The 18,092-nt window shown below is 37.4% G+C and overlaps 1 protein-coding gene across 2 annotated transcripts in view; it reads right to left on the bottom strand.

Annotated features, from left to right (window-relative positions):
- Positions 1-18,092, bottom strand: part of PIK3C2A (phosphatidylinositol-4-phosphate 3-kinase catalytic subunit type 2 alpha) — a 98,471-nt gene that overhangs the window by 65,260 nt on the left and 15,119 nt on the right. For both annotated transcript variants that reach the window (XM_045894067.3, XM_064576792.1), the window contains one exon: positions 5,981-7,112. In XM_045894067.3, coding sequence (XP_045750023.1) covers positions 5,981-7,054 — 1,074 coding nt within the window. In that variant the 5' untranslated portion in view covers positions 7,055-7,112. The remainder of the gene's footprint in view (positions 1-5,980; positions 7,113-18,092) is intronic.

Raw genomic sequence — 18,092 nt, 5'->3', positions numbered from 1 at the left:
TATTTCATCTTTTTTACAAGAATACTATCGTTTTCAGTTATTCTACTTCCTGAATTGGTTTGAGAAACTATGTCCAAAATACAAAACTTTATTTTTTTTTAAGATTTATTTGAGAGAGAGAGAGAGAGTGTGAGAGAGTGAGAGTGAGTGAGTGAGTGAGTGAGAGAGAGAGAGAGAGAGAGATCATGAGCAGGGGGGAAGGGTAGAGGGAAAAGCAGACTCCCCGCTGAGCAGGGAGCCCGATGCAGGACTCAATCCCAGGACCCTGGGATCATGACCTGAGATGAAGGCAGATGCTTAACCGACTGAGCCTCCAGGCACCCCCAAAATGCAAAACTTTAAAAGAAAAAAGACCACTTCCTCTTACATGGGAACTTCCCAAACTTTAAATATTATTCCTGAAAGGAATCCCAGAACTCCTCCAGTCTAATTGATGAGGGACAGAAGCAGAAAAATGTTCACCTTCAGCCCAGAAGGCTGACCGATACCTGCATAGTTTTGATAAGGTTGCTACATTCTTAAAGGGTCTCATGACTGCCTGTAAATCTCACCGATAATTAATATCAAACTGAATGATAAGCACCAGAGAAATATTATTTTTACAAGTAGAAATTCAAAGACATCTATGATTTAATACTCCCTGCATATCCCCTCCCCCTTGAGCACTAAGCATATAACCACCAGCTTCATACAAGCTCTTTTTGCCCATGGGTCCTGTCCCCTTTCTAATTAAATAAACTAAGTTACACTGTGAAACATCTTAAGAATTCTTTCTTGATTGTCACTCTCAACGATCCCACAACATAACCATCTTTATTTCATAGATGATGAAACTCAGATCCAGGGAGTGACTAATCTCCAATTAAAATTCTCTTCAAAAAAAAAAAAATTCTCTTCTCAGGCAAAACATTTCCAATCTTTTCAACAGTTCCTTAAAGGACATAGCTTCTAGATCCTGAAAACTGTAGTTGTCTCTTTTCAAGACACACTCTAGTTTGCCAGTGGCCCCTCTTAGAATGTGGTGCTCACACAAAATTATTAGATGGGATTTTAATAGAGCAGAGTATAACGGAATGATTAACAACTGCATTCCTCAGCCAGGCTGCAGTTAGACACCTTTAAGCCTGGGCAGGTAGCCTAAGCCACCTCAGTTCAGAAATTGTGCCATTTAGCAAAGCTGTTGACATATACATTCTAGTAATCAAGCTCCAATCTGACTACTCAGCTGATCAAGTCATGTTATTTTTGCCTACCTGGTTTTGCATACTCATGTTTCTCAAAAACAGTTTGCTTACTCCTTTATCCTTACCCCCCCAATACTTAAACTTTTTTTTTTTTTTTTAAGTAGGCTCCACACCCAGCATGGAGCCCAATGTGGGGCTCAAACTCATGACTCTGAGATCAAGACCTGAGCTGAGATCAAGGGTAAGACACTCAACTGGCTGAGCCACCCAGGTGCCCCGCCCCATACTTAAAGCAAAATCTAACAGGTTTCTGTTAAAACTGATGCTTCGAAGCCTAGTTAATTCTTAGAGTCTGAGCAACTAGCAGTTCTCTGCAACTTGCATGTGATCTGATTTCCCAGCTTGCTAGGGAAACTTCTATCTTTAGGAAACTACCTATCCTCATTAGTCCTGCAAGATATTCTCTGAAAACACTGCAAATATGGAAAATATCAAGATGGTAATATGACAAGTATTAAAAATAAGGAGAAGATGTATGCACAGAGACAATGAAAGGTACATGGGTATCACAGTCCTGACCCCACCAAAAGAAAGGGTGGAGAAAACAGTAGTTGAACTATAAGAGACCAGTCTAAACTAAAGAAGGGAAAAGGGAAAGGAAGCAGGGTTTTTGTAGCAAAAGTATTAACAACCTAAGTTGCAAAGAAACTATTTCCAGGGTACTTTATTTTTATGTTTTGCTATTTGTCTTGTCATCTTCCCAATTTCACAGGCTCCTGAGGTATGAAGAAACTAAATTTAAAGTTACCTAATCAAGAGGTTCCAAATGCCAGTCCAAGAGAACAGGTTAGCTGTATCAGAATCACTTAGGGAAGGAAATTTTTGAAAAAAGTTATCTTTCCCCTCAAATTCCAAAATCTCACCTCCTCTTCCCACCCCCAAACATACAAAATCAGGATTGAATAAGCCCAAACTCCTCTGCAGGGCACTGTGACATACAAGTTCGGGAAGCTGATTATTTCACCCATGTCTGACTATCTCCTGTAACAGGAAACTTATTACCTCCAAAATAGCATGTTCTATTCATTAAGGGGGGGGGGGGTAAGAACGATTTTAGATTTTAGAGTCATACGGGTCTGAATGCCAGCCAGCTTTTCTTCTTACGAATAGTTCTATGGCCTTCTTCTTAACTTCTAATGTATTATTACGGAAATTTTCAGACATACAAAAGTAGAGGAATATAATAAACAACCATGTATCCATCATCAGCTTCAATTATCAACATATAGCCAATCTTGTTGCATCTATAAGCACCCTATTCCCAGATCCTCATTCTATTAAAACTATAACTTATTACATTTCACTTGCAAATTCTTCAGTATACATCTCTAAAACATAAGAGCTCATTTAACTGCAATACCATTATTACATGAAAAAATTAGTAATTCCTTAACTTTTTTTTTTTTTGAAAGATTTTATTTATTTATTTGACACAGAAAGAGAGATAGCTAGAGAGGCAACACAAGCAAGGGGGAGTGGGAGGAGAAGCAGGCTCCTGGCTGAGCAGGGAACCCGATGCAGGGCTTGATCCCAGGATCCTGGGATCATGACCTGAGCCAAAAGCAGACGCTTAATGACTGAGCCACCCAGGCGCCCCAATTCCTTAACTTCTTTACATTTCCTCAATTGTAAAATAGGTATGGGTTTTTCTGTCCTCATAGGATTCTTAGGAACTCTCTACTGTCTCTGTGATTATTAAAAAAAAAAAAAAAGTGTAGTTTGAACATCTACACACAGATAAAAAGAATGTAGCTCTTAGGTTCTGAGTTCTGATCTTGGATCACTAGACAGTAAATAATTCCAGTGGTCCAGAAACCTTAATTTAAGATGATAACCACAATTCATCTAGAATGGTAATCTCAGCTCACCTGGAATAATGTTTCCCTTAGTGGATAAATGACTTTCCAATCCTGAGAAAGTTAGAATTTGAGACAGATAATAAAATAAACCAGTCATTTATAAATATTTTATTAAATTCAAGGTAATCTATGTATTGTGGTCACAATGCATATATTGTAGAGATGTGAATACATACATACAAAGGTGTGATGCAAGGAGGATTATTTGAAAGTGACCTGGATGCTCATTCTGAACTGAATGGACAATCAGGGGCTCTCTGTCTTCTACCACTGGGAGGACTGAGCCTACACTTAGCTCCCTACAGGACTACGAGCTTCCTTTTCTCTGATAGCAGAGACTGCAACTTTCCATAGCTCCAAGATCTCCATAGATCTTCAAGTTCTAGGCAGTTGCCCTTCCCAAACAACTCCTGAAAACAGCTGAAATCCCTAATTCAGACTACAAGTGTCAGGCACCATGCCCTCATGCTGTGATGCTTCACCGGTGAAAAGGAGACCCATACTTAGGGAGGGATCTCTCCACTGGAACACTGACCCAAATGTGAATGAAGCAGTGACCTGACCTGAGCAAGATCGGAGGATCAGGTGACTAGTGCCTTTTTTTTTTTTTAATTGAAGTAAAATTCACAGAACATAAAATTAGTTGTTTTAACTATTTAAAAATGTACAATTCACTGGCTTTCAGTACATTCACAATGTTGTGTGGTCATCACCACTATGGTAAGAACACTGAAACGGTCTAATTCTAGAATATTTTCATCACCCCCCCAAAAGCAATCATCCTCATTCCCGCCTTCCCCACTCCTAGAAAATACTGATCTGCTTTCTTTCTCTATGGATTTGCCTTTTCTGGACATATGATATAAAATGAATCATACAATACATGGTCTTTTGTATGTGGCTTCTTTCATTTATAATGTTTTTAAGGTTCATCCATGTTATAAACCAGGACTTCACTCTTTTTTTGTAGGTAATATTCCACTCATTCCATTCATCAGTTGATGGGAACTTGGGTTGTTTCCACTTTGGGGCTATTATGAATAAAGTTGCTATGAACAATCCAATTTTTAGAATGAGCAAAATGACTTAAGTAGAGATTTCTCCAAAAAAATATACAAATGGCCAATTAAGCACATGAAAAGATACTCAACATCATTAATCATCAAGAAATGTAAATCAAAACCACAATGATACCGTTTCATATCCATCAGGATGGCTATAATCCAAAAAAATGGAAAATAACAAGTGCTGGCAAGGATGTGGAGAAACTGCAACTCTCATACATTGCTGGTGGGATGTAAAATGATGCAACCACTATGGGAAGCAGTTTGGTAATGCCTCAAAACGCTAAACATAGAATTACCAGCAATTCCTCTTCTAGGTATACTCCCCCTCCGCTCCTGCCCCCCTCCCTTTTTTTTTTGGATGATTCATGGCTTAAAGTTTCCCCTTCTCCTTTTAAATACTTTAGAAAATGACTGTTATTTTGTAAAAACAAAAACCACAAGATGACAGAGATATTAAGAGAAAATAATTTGACATTATATTTAGGATTCCAATTTAAAATGTATAATTAACTTGTGATTTCTGAAAGTATTAAGAGATTATGTGACTAAATTTGTAAATACTGAAAAGCTTAAAAGAACATATTCTTAGTGTGAGCTGTAGTCAAAATACACTTATAAAACATTGTATTAGTTAAGATTTTCCTCTTTTCTGATAACATCATCCAAAAATATCCTCATCTCTTTTTCTAAGTCTCCTTACTACCTGCTTCTTTCTCCAAAATGGCTTTTCAAAGTCACAATTCAAATATACCCATCAAAAATCATGCAAAATTCGATTATTTGTGGGTGGGGGGATAGGATAACTGGGTAATGGGCATTAAGGAAGGCATGTGATGTGATGAGCACTGGGTGTTATATGCAACTGATGAATTGTTGAACACTACATCTGAAACTAATGGTGTACTATGTGTTGGCTAATTGAATTTAAATTAAAAAAAAAAAAAATTCGCTTCTCCTTCCCTAAAGGCTAGTTGATTCCTAGTGCCTAGAGAGTAGTTAAGTGCTGATCTAATTAGCTGAATGCTGTAATTCACATTAAGGGGAGAATGAGGCTTAAACATTCCCAAGATCCACAGATATTATAAGAGCAAAATAGAAATCTGCAATGATATACTGCATTTGCAAAGTAAAAGTCTAAACCCTGCTGCCTTTCTTCTGAGGGAAGGCTTTTTTTTCCCTCCCTCCCTTTATTCCATTCGTTCATTCATTCATGGTTAAAATCAACAAAACATTATATGGGAAAATTCCCATAATTGGGTTAAAACCCAAAATTCCTTGTTTACCCTGAAAAATTAAAGAGATAATGAAGAGAAAGTAGGACCATATATAATGAGAGGACATGGAGAGACATAAAAATTATCTTAAATGCCTATCAGTGACAGCCAGATCCTTGATTAGGTTTTTTAAAAATTTATAATCCTATTAAAAATATTAATAGCGGGCGCCTGGGTGGCTCAGATGGTTAAGCATCTGCCTTCGGCTCAGGTCTTGATCTCAGGGTCCTGGGATCGAGTCCCGCATCAGGCTTCCTGCTCCTTGGGAGCCTGCTTCTCCCTCTGCCTTTCTCTCTCGCTCTGTCTCTCATGAATTAAAAAAAAAAAAAAAAAAAAAATTAATAGCAACTAATTGTTCAATTGACCTAAACACATTTAATCCTTTCCCACACAATCTAAGATTCACAACACATTTAAGAATAAAGAAAACAAGATTCAAAATGAAAAATAGTTCTTTTACCTAATAAATTACATACTTAAACATGAATTCTGTGTTATACTACTAAGTTTGAGAAGTTAGTAAGAAAAGACTATACCTGAGATATCTGGCCCTGGACTTTTGTAAACTGAGTTGTTCGAATATTTAAAGACTGGCTTCTTGTTACTGTTGCCCCAGAAGATTTTCCATTCACCTTTCTTTCAAGGTGACAACTTGCTGGTGACCGCTCTTCAAGAAGAACAGCATCCCAAGGATCCTCTGCTAGTAAACCTGGAAAATTTTTCTCTTCTTCATGGTCTAATACCTCCACATTGTCCACCTTAGGTTTACTTAGGGGATCCAAGTCTAACCAGTCGAATTTACTTATATCTTCAGACTTTGGAGATATCTGTAGATTGCTGACTGTTGCTTTTGAATTTGTTATCTCCAAATCAGTCCTCGCTTTTCCATTTTTTAAAAATTCTGATGTACTAGCTATTTTGTCAAACAGCTTTGCCATGTCAGGACTGACTACTGGATGATAGAAAGGTAAGCTTCCTTGTGGATGAAAGGGCGTGGCAGGTGTCAAAGGGTATGAAAAATATGGAGACTGTCCCGGAAAAGTTAAATATATAGGTTCTGTGGACGGAAAGGTAGGCATTCTTGGATTGAAGCCATTTTGGAATGCAGTCTGTTTACTGCTATAAGTTGACTGATAAATAGAAGGTAAAGTATAAGTGGAAGGCCCAGATAATCCAGGTGGCCACTGTCCTCTCTGAAGAGTAGGTCTAAGATAGACCTGTGTTGAAAATGAAGGGCTCAGAACAGGAGTAACTGGCAAGACAGGTGTTTTCCTGGTCTCGAAACTGTCATCCAGCAGTAGTTTCTCAAGTTCAGCTTGGGTGAGCTTTTCTACATCAATATCTACTGCTCTTTTTTGGGTATCAGATTCAGGAAACACCATGAGATCATAATCCTGTTTGTTATAAACTTGTGCTTTCTGTCTGGTGTTGCTTGACAACTCAAAGCCTCTCTGATTATCAGTCACTCGTCTATCCTTTTGCAGTTTTGCTAAAGCCTCTGCTTCCATCTGTAATGCTTCTTCTTTGTCCACTTCTTTTGTTCTTGTTGGTTCCAGATGTGATGAACATTGCTTAAATCCATTATTGTTGGATATCTGAGCCATGTCCATTTAAAAGACCAAACCTTCCCTAATCTATTTTTTCTTGAAGCTTCCAAAATAGCAAGACCTATACATAAAAATAAACATAACACTCAATTAGATTTTTTTAAACACAAATAAATTTATTTTGTTTGTAACTTACCTCCTATGATTTAGGATTTAAAGCCACTTACAAATAAACAACCAAATCAAGATAAAATGAACAGTTGTGGGAAATCTGGGTGAAGAAACATTTTTAAAATATCTTAAACACTGCTGGGTTAAGGGATATGTTTAGACATACATGACTTTACCTCATTCCCTGACCTAACAGGAAAGCTAGCACTGTAAATGAACTCAAGAACCTTTCAGGGCACCTGGGTGGCTCAGTAGTTAAGCCTCTGCCTTCAGCTCACGTCATGATCCCAGGGTCCTGGGATCAAGCCCCGCATCCAGCTCCCTGCTCAGCGGGGAGCCTGCTTCTCCTCCCACTCCCCCTGCTTGTGTTCCCTCTCCCTGTCAAATAAATAAATAAAAATATTTAAAGAACCTCCCATTTCAGGTGTGACAATGGCTGCTGTTAACCAACAGCACTTTTGGCAGGACTCTTGGCACAAAATGGCTAAGTGCTAGTCACATATTTTCAAGAGTCTGAACAGGGTTTACTGTTATGCAAACAGCAAGTTAAAATGGTTTCAATCTTGGGCGCCTGGGTGGCTCAGTTGGTTAAGCGACTGCCTTCGGCTCAGGTCATGATCCTGGAGTCCCGGGATCGAGTCCCGCATCGGGCTCCCTGCTCGGCAGGGAGCCTGCTTCTGCCTCTGACCCTCCCCCCTCTCATGTGCTCTCTCTCTCTCATTCTCTCTGTCTCAAATAAATAAATAAATAAATAATGGTTTCAATCTTTTGCTATTTGTTAAATAACTCATAGGCCAATTAGCAATAAAAGTACTCAATATCTAGTCAACGAAATCAAGGAACTATTGTCAAAACATCATATGAAAAACTGATTAAGGGTTTATAATATTCTACAACTATTAATGTATAATGTAACATAAATTAGAAAAATAAGAGTGTTAAAGCTACAAGAAGCTGCAATACTCCACTCAAAGGTTAAATTATGGCTGAATTTGTCAGTTTTGACCACACTTCTATTGGATTATATGTAGTTAAATCATTACACTACTGGGGTACCTGGCTGGCTCAGTTGGTGGAGCATGTAGCTCTTGATCTCAGGGTTATGAATTCGAGCCCCACGTTGGGCACAGAGTTTAAGAAAATAGTTATAATACTAAAATTTCTCCTTTTTAAATTGCTAAAATATTTATTCATAAACCAGAATAGTTCATTAAACTTTCTCATCTATCAGTTCATAAAAATTTGTAGTCTTCTATTTAAGATAAACACATTTTAGATCAAAATTACCCTTTGAATCAAGATAACCAATTAAAGGGTTAGCTACTGTGTAACAAGGCACATTTCTTGCTTCTAATCAATATGATTCAGGGGTTAATTTTGGGTTCTGGAGTCACATCAGCTTGATTTAGGAGGCTGTAAGAGCTTGGGCAAGTGAAAACATTTCCACAAGCCTTAGTTTCCTAACTTTTAAAATGAAAAAGTATCGGGCGCCTGGGTGGCTCAGTCGTTAAGCGTCTGCCTTCGGCTCAGGTCATGATCCCAGGGCCTGGGATCGAGCCCCACATCAGGCTCTCTGCTCCGCGGGAAGCCTGCTTCTCCCTCTCCCACTCCCCCTGCTTGTGTTCCCTCTCTCGCTGTGGGTCTCTCTCTGTCAAATAAATAAATAATATCTTTAAAAAAATAAAATGAAAAAGTATCTATCCCCAATATTATAAGGATTAAATGAAACAACGCAACTAAAAAGTGCTTATCACTGGCTTTGAGCATAAGCATTAAATAAATCACATTATTAATCTAACTGATTTGAGATTCACCTAGTTTGAACACCTAGAAATCAAGGGAGCTCCTACTTACATCCTTTTTCTAGCACAGTGCTTCTCTAAAGTATATACGGAATAAAAGTTTAATGACAGGAGGTAGGGAAACACTCAAAGTGAATTCAAATTAATGTAACACAAATGAAAATCCTAAGTGTTGAGGTAATACTAATGAAAAATTATTAGTGATGAGGACATGAAGAAATATTCAAGGAAGACAGCCTTTGCAATTCTTTTATACGACTATAGTTGAACTTCTGAGGCATTTCACTGAAAAGCTTTTCCAAATTTTTCCCTTCTGTGGTAGACTGCAAAACTAGGCACAACGTACACTTAAAATTTGTATACTTCATTGTATGTAAATATTTCATCTCAAGGAAAAACTGTAAACAGATGCTTTTACTAAATATACACAAACTACTTAGAGGAAAGTACTGATATCTACTATTTACTCTGAAATTCATTTAAAAATAATATAAGTTGGGGCGCCTAGGTGGCTCAGTCGTTAAGCGTCTGCCTTCGGCTCTGGGATCAGGCCCCACATCGGGCTCCCTGCTCAGTGGAAAGCCTGCTTCTCCCTCTCCCACTCCCCTTGCTTGTGTTCCCTCTCTCGCTGTGTCTCTCTCTGTCAAATAAATAAATAAAACTTAAAAAAAAAATAAGTTAATTAGCTGTGAGAGGGATAGATGGATGAACGTGATAAAGCAAGTACAGGAAAATATTAATAGAACAATCTCGTTGGCGGGCACGCCTGGGTGGCTCAGTCGGTTAAGCGTCTGCCTTCAGCTCAGGTCATGATCCCAGGGTCCTGGGACTGAGTCCTGCATCGGGCTCCCTGCTCCGCAGGGAGCCTGCTTCTCCCTCTGCCTCTGTCTCTCTCTCTGTCTCTCATGAATAAATAAATAAAATCTTTAAAAAAAAAAAAAAAAAGAACAATCTCGTTGGTAGGCATATGGGTATTCACTTTGAAATCCTTTCAACTTGGCTGCATGACTGAAAATTTTCATAAAATGCTGGATGAGGAAGAAGAGGTACAAAGTCCTCCCATTCCAGTACACACTTACCCTTTATAAAGTTACTTTGCTTCTCCTCCCATAAAGGGGTGGGGTCTATTTCTCTACTTGATCTGAGCTGGCTCTGTGACTTGCTTTGACCAATACAATATGAAAGAAGTGACACTGTGGGAGTTCCAAGTTCATGAGAGCCTGACTGCTTCAGCTCTTCCTGAGAGCAGCCACTGCCATGTGAATGCTCACAGAGGATGAGAGAGCACTAGGAGAAAAAGGTCCAGCCAACAGTCATCACCAACCACCAAATATGAGTGAAGCCACCACCTTAGACCATTCATCCACAGTCTAAATGACCACATCCACATTAGTGACCCAAGGCAAGACCAGCAGAAGAAACCACCTAGCCTGAGTTCAAGCCAAATTGCTAACCCACAAAATCATTTTGGAATGGTTTGTTACATAGCAATAGATAACTGGTCAACCTTTTCTTCTCATTTTTAGAAAGCAAAATTGAAGCCACTTACCAGTTTAACAGCAAATTTGTTTTAACTTCCACAGCCACCACTACCACCTTCCTTCAAGTGTCCTCAGAGAATGAACAGTTCCCTTTTCCTTCCTAAATCTGTCCCCTTCTACATGATCCTTAATCCTACTTTTTTTTTTTTTTTAAGATTTTATTTATTTGACAGAGAAAGACACAGCGAGAGAGGGGAACACAAGCAGGGGGAGTGGGAGAGGGAGAAGCAGGCTCCCAAGGAGCAGGGAGCCCAATGCGGGACTCGATCCCAGGACCCTGGAATCACGACCTGAGCCGAAGGCAGACGCTTCACGACTGAGCCACCCAGGCGCCCCCTGACTACTTCTTTATCAGTGATTGCCTCCTCTGCATTATTTTCTCTTACTTGCTTCTGCTCCACTGCCATAAAAATGCTCAAATTTTCTACATACTGAGGTGGAAAAAAATCTTAACATTCCTCTTTAGACTCCAGCAGCTTCCATTTTAATATTCTCCTTTCATTGCCAAACTTCTCAAATGAGTGACCCAGAAAGTCCTTTCTTTACTCATTCTGCCTTGGAAAAATTGTAATTGTCCTTCAGGGCCCAATTCAAATACAGCCACCTGTCTGAAGCTTTTCTTAAGCAGCTCCTATTAGAAACTATCTTTTTAGCTCAAATAAAACTTTTATCTTAATTTTCATTGATTTTATGCTGTTTTTGCCTCATCAGTATCGTTTCTTCTGGTAGTAGAATCTGTAACTTCCTTTTTGGAACCTCGTCATTTCCCTTTTGTTCCATCTAGTTCAAACAGGCCTGGAACATCCTATTCCCCACTCTCCTACCCCCAACCACACCAGAGGATCCAAGTCTGGCCAATTAGAGTTAATCCCAAGACTTCTGAAACTATTTGGAAAGGCAGCCTATCACTGAAGCTGCTAAACTTTTGGGATATAAGCCTGGCATTGCTGTGGCCATCTTTGCCTCCAATCACTGAAGAAGATGCTGCCTGAGAACGGATTCAAGCCAGAAGAGAGCAGAGCTATGATAAATAAATTAAAATAATTTCTGGATATTACATTAAGTGTCTGGATCCAACCCATGTCCAAGGCCAGTCTTTTCATTTATGTAAGCCAATAAATTCTTCTCTTTGCTTAAGTTGGTTTAAAATTACTTTCTCCCATAATAACCAGAAACCTCTTAACACAGACTCTATGTCTACCCAACAGACGAATAAGCTTAAGTGCAGAGACCTACTTTCTTTCTTCCCTACAACATTTAAAAGCACCCAGCTTAATTAATATGGAGCTTAATTTAATGAACATGTGTTTTAAAGAAGGAAATAAGAACTATCACACAACTTTGAAGAAGAGATTTCAGATGGCACATGACCAGAATATACGATGGGAGAAATTAAGTTTAACTGCCTATTATTGAACACCACAACATGGTCTAGTTTTCACAAAATCAGATGGATTAGAACAAAACAAATTTTGCAAAGGGAAGAAAATACTGAACTGCAATTAATCTTCCACAAGCATATTGCCAATTTATTTAACCATTTTCCTGGCTACCGTATTTGGTAATGATATGACATCGTTCTGAAAGAGGGAATCTGGATTTTTTTAAGTGAGTTTGAGATACAGTTTGTTCAATAGCAAATACACTTATTCTGAATATTTCAAATTAATGTTACCTCTTATTTACTGACAAAGGTATAAAATAGTTTGAAAAATATTTTAACAGTGAATGTGGCATTTTTTCACATCATCAATTCATTTGCTTGCTCTATCCCCAGTATCAACCCAAAGCAGTACATGCTAAAGTAAATTCAACTCTAAGTATTAAGGGTAAGCTCTCTGTTAACAGTTGAATTACCATATTTTAGCTTCCCAAAAGATTATCATGCATGTATACTCAAATGGTAATAAAGGACTTAAAAGGTTGTCCAAAAGTAACCTAGTGCTTCAGCTATTTTTCTGAGGCTGCTACACTAACATGCTCCATTAATTTTTTGAAATAAAACATCATTTGATGACAAACATTTAGCAGGAAACAATTTCACACATGCTAATTCAAAATGCAAACTTCAATACTAATGTTCTCCTAATTCAAGCTGAAAAGACAATATAACTAGTTTTTGAATGATGATTGTATGCCATCTGCCAAAATGTCCCAACATAGAGTAACCCAGTGATGATCACAAGGCTGTAGCTACTTTAAATTCTTCAAAAGAAGGCAATTAAATTATTCAGTTCAAATTTGGGATACCATTTGCAGACCCAAAAGAATTAATTTAAAAGCTCTTGGCTTCTTCTGTGGTAGACATTCATTTACAATTTAAATTTAAATCTCGGAAAAAAAAAACAAGCCAGTCCTGTTTCCCATCTAAATATTTTCTGATCTTAAAATTCAAGATAAGTAAAAAAAGAGAAATAATTTGAGTTCAACAATGCAAATATTTCTCATCTAAAATGAAAATGAATCTAAAAGAAAATTAAATAATGGCACCCCATGGAACTGAATACTATGCCACCATTAAAAATAAAATTATTAACACTGCATAACCGTGGAAAATATTTGTTAAAACTGTAGCAAGTATCTACATATCTCTATCTATACATACACCTACACCTATATATGTTGTATGCATAGAGATATGTAGACACTAAATGCCAAACACTGCTTAAAGCAATGTATTAATTTAATCCTCAAATTACATTAAGTAGCTATTATCTCTAGTATACAAATGAAAAAACTTGATACAAATTATATAATTTGCCCAAGTTCATAGTAGCTAGCAAGTGGTGAGAGAACTCAAATCCAGGCACTGCTAATTTACTATATTTTTATGTTAACAGTTACCTGGAATAAGTGTCTAAACATACCTTATCCTGTATTAATACCAACTGTCTTCCTCAAGGCTAGTTAACTCATCTGCATTAATAAATTTTATTGTTTTGTTTAATTCTATCATGAAGCAATTAATGCTATTTAGTTATAACATGTGCCAATTTATTAGTTAATTTATAATCACATGACTAGCAAATTTATTTCAATGAGGATATGAATTCTTATTTTATTCATCCCCTTTTTCTACTCTACTGTAGTTGTTAAATGAATGTCTCAACAACTAGGGAACTTAAGACACTGTTCTTTTTATCAAAGAGAAGCTCAAATTCTGCAACAAACAAACAAAAAAACAGACTAAAAGAGCTTATTAATAAGTCAACTAAAACTGGGACACCTGGGTGGCTCAGTTGGTTATGCGTCTGCCTTCAGCTCAGGTCATGATCCCAGGGTCCTGGGATTGAGTCCCACATCAAGCTCCTTGCTCAACGGGGAGCCTGCTTCGCCCCCTGGCTGCCGTTCCCCCTGCTCGTGTTGTCTGACAAAAAAATAAATAAAATCTTAAAAAAAAGCAAAAACGAAAACTAAAACTGAAAAATCATGTGGTTGAGTTTAGAATAAACAAGTGGGGCAGAAAATATTATCTTGGAAACTAGCGGGGAGATGGCAACAGAAAACTAAAATTAGGAGAGGAGGAGGTACCTGGCTGACTCAGTCAGTGGAGTGTGTGACTCTTGATCTCAGGGTTTTGAGTTTGAGCCCCATGTTGGGTGTAGAGATTAAAGGAAAACTCTCAAATAAATAAAAATAGGAGAGGAGCTTCATCTGTTCTAAAAGGAAAAACTCCAGTAGACAAAATAATATTCTCCTATCTCTATGATTCATGGAGGGAAAAAATTCATCTGACCAAAGTAACCAAGTACTTTGGTATTAGGCACCATACAACTTCGTAAAAAAAGATAATATGGAAGGGGCGCCTGGGTGGCTCAGTCGTTAATCGTCTGCCTTCAGCTCAGGTCATGATCCCGGGGTCCTGGGATCAAGTCCTGCATCGGGCTCCCTGCTTGGCAGGAAGTCTGCTTCTCCCTCTCCCACTCCCCCTGCTTGTGTTCCTGCCCTTGCTATCTCTCTCTCTCTTTAATAAATAAATAAAATCTTGGGCGCCTGGGTGCTCAGTTGGTTAAGCGACTGCCTTCAGCTCAGGTCATGATCCTGGAGTCCCGGGATCGAGTCCCGCATCGGGCTCCCTGCTCGGCGGGGAGTCTGCTTCTCCCTCTGACCCTCCCCCCTCTCATGCTCTATCTCATTCTCTCTCTCAAATAAATAAATAAATAAATAAATAAACAAACAAAATAAGTAAATAAAATCTTAAAAAAAAAAAAAAAGATAATATGGAAGAATGTCCAGGTGTTTGTTGGGTGAGATTAGGTTAGCACTATTAAATAGGAATGGAATGCAAGCCACACACTGAATTTAAAAATTTTTACAACTACATTAACGGAAAGAAATAGATGAAATTAATGATACACTTTATGTAATCCAATATATTCAAAATACTGTTATTTCAATAGGTAACCAATATAAAAATACGAATGGGACATTTTATCTTTTTTATATTGTCTTCAAAACATATATTTTACACTTACACATTTCAAACTTAGACTCGCCGTATTTCAAGTGCTCAAAAGACAAAGGTGGCTAATGGACAACTTACGGTTAGAATTTATAAGGAAAGGAACAAAACGCATCGTGAACAAACTCATTAATTTCTGGATGGTAAGGAAAAATTTATCTTCCCAAAGGGAAGTCATCCCTTCCCTCAAGTCAATAAAATATCTCTAATGTCTATTAGTTAATTTTCTGGGGAAGAAAAATTTTGTTTAAGTTCTGTAGATGACATATAGCCTTTTAACTAAGGTCTGTCTTACCATTCTTGATAAATTTTTCATTTTTAAAGTATACAATTTCTAACTGTTCTACAATTAGCAAACTGTTAACATTTCATAGATAAATGTGTTTACAATCGACCACACAGGATTACAAAATTACAAAAAGATTAACTATTTAAGTATAGGGGGAAAAAAATCATAAAGCCAAAATAACCCATGGAATTCCTAGTTAACCTCAGCATAAAGAAGCCCATCCTAATAGGATTCAAAAGCTAGGAAGAGAATATTCAAATATGTATTTATTTAAAAAAAATTTTTTTTTTGGTAAACAAGCACCACATAATTTATTCATTTCTTCAATAAATATTTATTATTGGGTGTATACTAGATGCTGAAAAGCAAAATAAAAATAACTTAACCATTAGGGGTGCCTGGCTGACTAAGTCAGAAGAGCACGTAGCTCTTGATCTCACGGTCCTGAGCTGGAGCAACAGATTGGGTGTAGAGATTACTTAAATAAACTTAAAAAAAAAAAAAAAAATTAACCATTAAAAATATCAATGAAAAAACAATAAACTTGGGGTGCCTGGATGGCTCAGCCTGTTAAGCGTCTCCTTCAGCTCATTCAGTTCATGATTCCGGGTTCTTGAGATGGAGCCCACACAGGGCTGCCTGCACAGCAGGGAATATGCTTCTCCCTCTGCCTCTGCCCACCCTCACACTCATGCTCTCTCTCTCAAATGAATGAATAAAATCTTTAAAAAATAAAATAAGGGGGGTGGGAGGATGGGTTAGCCTGGTGGTGGATATTGAGGAGGGCACATTCTGCATGGAGCACAGGGTGTTATGCACAAACAATGAATCATGGAACACTACATCTAAAACTAATGATGTAATGTATGGGGATTAACATAAGAATAAAAAAAAAGAAAAAAAAGAAAATAAATAAATACATCTCTAAAAAAATAAAAAAATAAAGTTATACCTAATATACCAAATTGATAATATACAGAGAAAGAGGAAAAATACTCATCACACCAAAACTTGTAAGATACAGTAAGTAATAAAGGAAAATTTAGTTGTTTTTTTTTTTTAAGATCTATTTATTTATTTATTTGACAGTGAGAGGGAGAGAGGGAGAGAGCACAAGCAGGGGGAGCGGCGGGCAGAGGGAGAGGGAGAAGCAGGCTCCCCGCTGAGCAGGGAGCCCAATGTGGGGTTCCATCCCAGGACCCCAGGATCATGACCTGAACCAAAGGCAGACGCTTAACCAACTGAGCTACCCAGGAGCCCCGAAAAATTTAGTTTTAAATGATACTAGAAAAGTGGAAAGGTTGAAAAGTGAATGAAATAAGCATCCATCTCATGATGCTTGTGTTCCCTCTCCAGCTGTCTCTCTCTGTGTGTCAAATAAATAAAATCTTTGGGCGGGGGGAAGAAATTGAATTAGCAGTCAAAAATATTTTCAAGAACACTGCAGGGCCAGACGGCTTCACTGGCTTTATATAAGGAAGAAACAATAACCTTTCACAAACTCTTCCAGAGAACAAACAAGAAGGTATGCTCCACAAACTTTTTATGAGACTACTATAACTGATAACAAAACCAGGCAAGGATGAGAAAATTACAAACCAATCTTACTCATGAAATACAATATACAAAAAGTCCTAAACAAAACAGCAAACCAAACTTAGCTATAAATACAAAATTCAATTTACCACATCAATAAAGAATTAAAATAGAAAAAGCATATGTTCATCTCAATAGATATTCTTAGCCAACTACGAACAGAAGGGAAGTTCCTTATTTGACCATGAGTAGCAACAAAAATCATACCCAATGATAAAACCTTGAAAGCTTCCCCCTTTGACCATGAACAAAAACCAGGATGCCCACAATCACTTCTATTCAACACCTTATAGACTCCTAGACAGCACAGAAAAGAAAAAGAAAATTTAGGGTCAAAAGGAAGAAACAAAATATGCAGATAAAGTAAAAATTCCAAAGAATATGTAGATAATAGCAATGCTAGATTTTAGCAAGATTATTGGAAATGATTCTAATATATAAAAATCAATTGTATTTCTATATATCCACAACAAATGGTTAAAAAAGGCCATTTTCAACACGATAATATTTACAGTAACACACAAAACCCACTAACGCAATACATGTAACAGGAAGTTGTGGGGGAAATTATAAAACTTTACTGACAAATACTAGGAGTATCTGAATGTAAGGGATATTTTTCCATGTTTACAAACTTGAAAACTTAATTTTATGAAGATGCCACCTCTCCTGAAATAGATCTATAGGCTTGATGAAATCCCAATCAAAATTCAACAGCTTTTAAAATAAAATTTGACAAGGTGATTCTAAAATTTATTCAGTAACCAAAACGGCCAAAATAGCCAAAACCCTCTTGAAAAAGAACAAGGTGGAAAGATTTGCTCTACCCAATAAAGACTTACTCTAAAACTAATTTTATTTAAGATAATATGCTATTTATGCAAGAAGAGATAAATCTAATAAAGAACAGGCTAAGAGGTCAAAAACAGAAACACACCTGCACAGACACCTGATTGAAGACAAGTGGTGTATCAGAGCACAGGGAAAGAACTGTCTTTTCAATAAATGAAGCTACAACAAATAAAGGGAATATGAGATGGATTCCTACTTCTCTCCTTAAGCAAAAATCGACTCAAGGCAAACCAAACATCTAACTGTGAAAGGAAAAACTAGAATCAGAGAAGGGAAAAACTTCTTAAACAAGACAGAAAGCACTAACCATAAGAGAAAAAATAAATTTAACTATAATCCACAACTTTTGTTTATCATAAGACACCAAAGAGGATGATAAAAACAAGCC

This window comes from Mirounga angustirostris, unplaced genomic scaffold, assembly GCF_029215605.1.
Source record: "Mirounga angustirostris isolate CCGP_5_RB_7025 unplaced genomic scaffold, mMirAng1.0.hap1 SCAF_13, whole genome shotgun sequence".
Taxonomy (NCBI): domain Eukaryota; kingdom Metazoa; phylum Chordata; class Mammalia; order Carnivora; family Phocidae; genus Mirounga; species Mirounga angustirostris.
The sequence above is the reverse complement of the archived record's forward strand: the minus strand, read 5'-3'. Positions and strand labels throughout refer to the sequence as shown.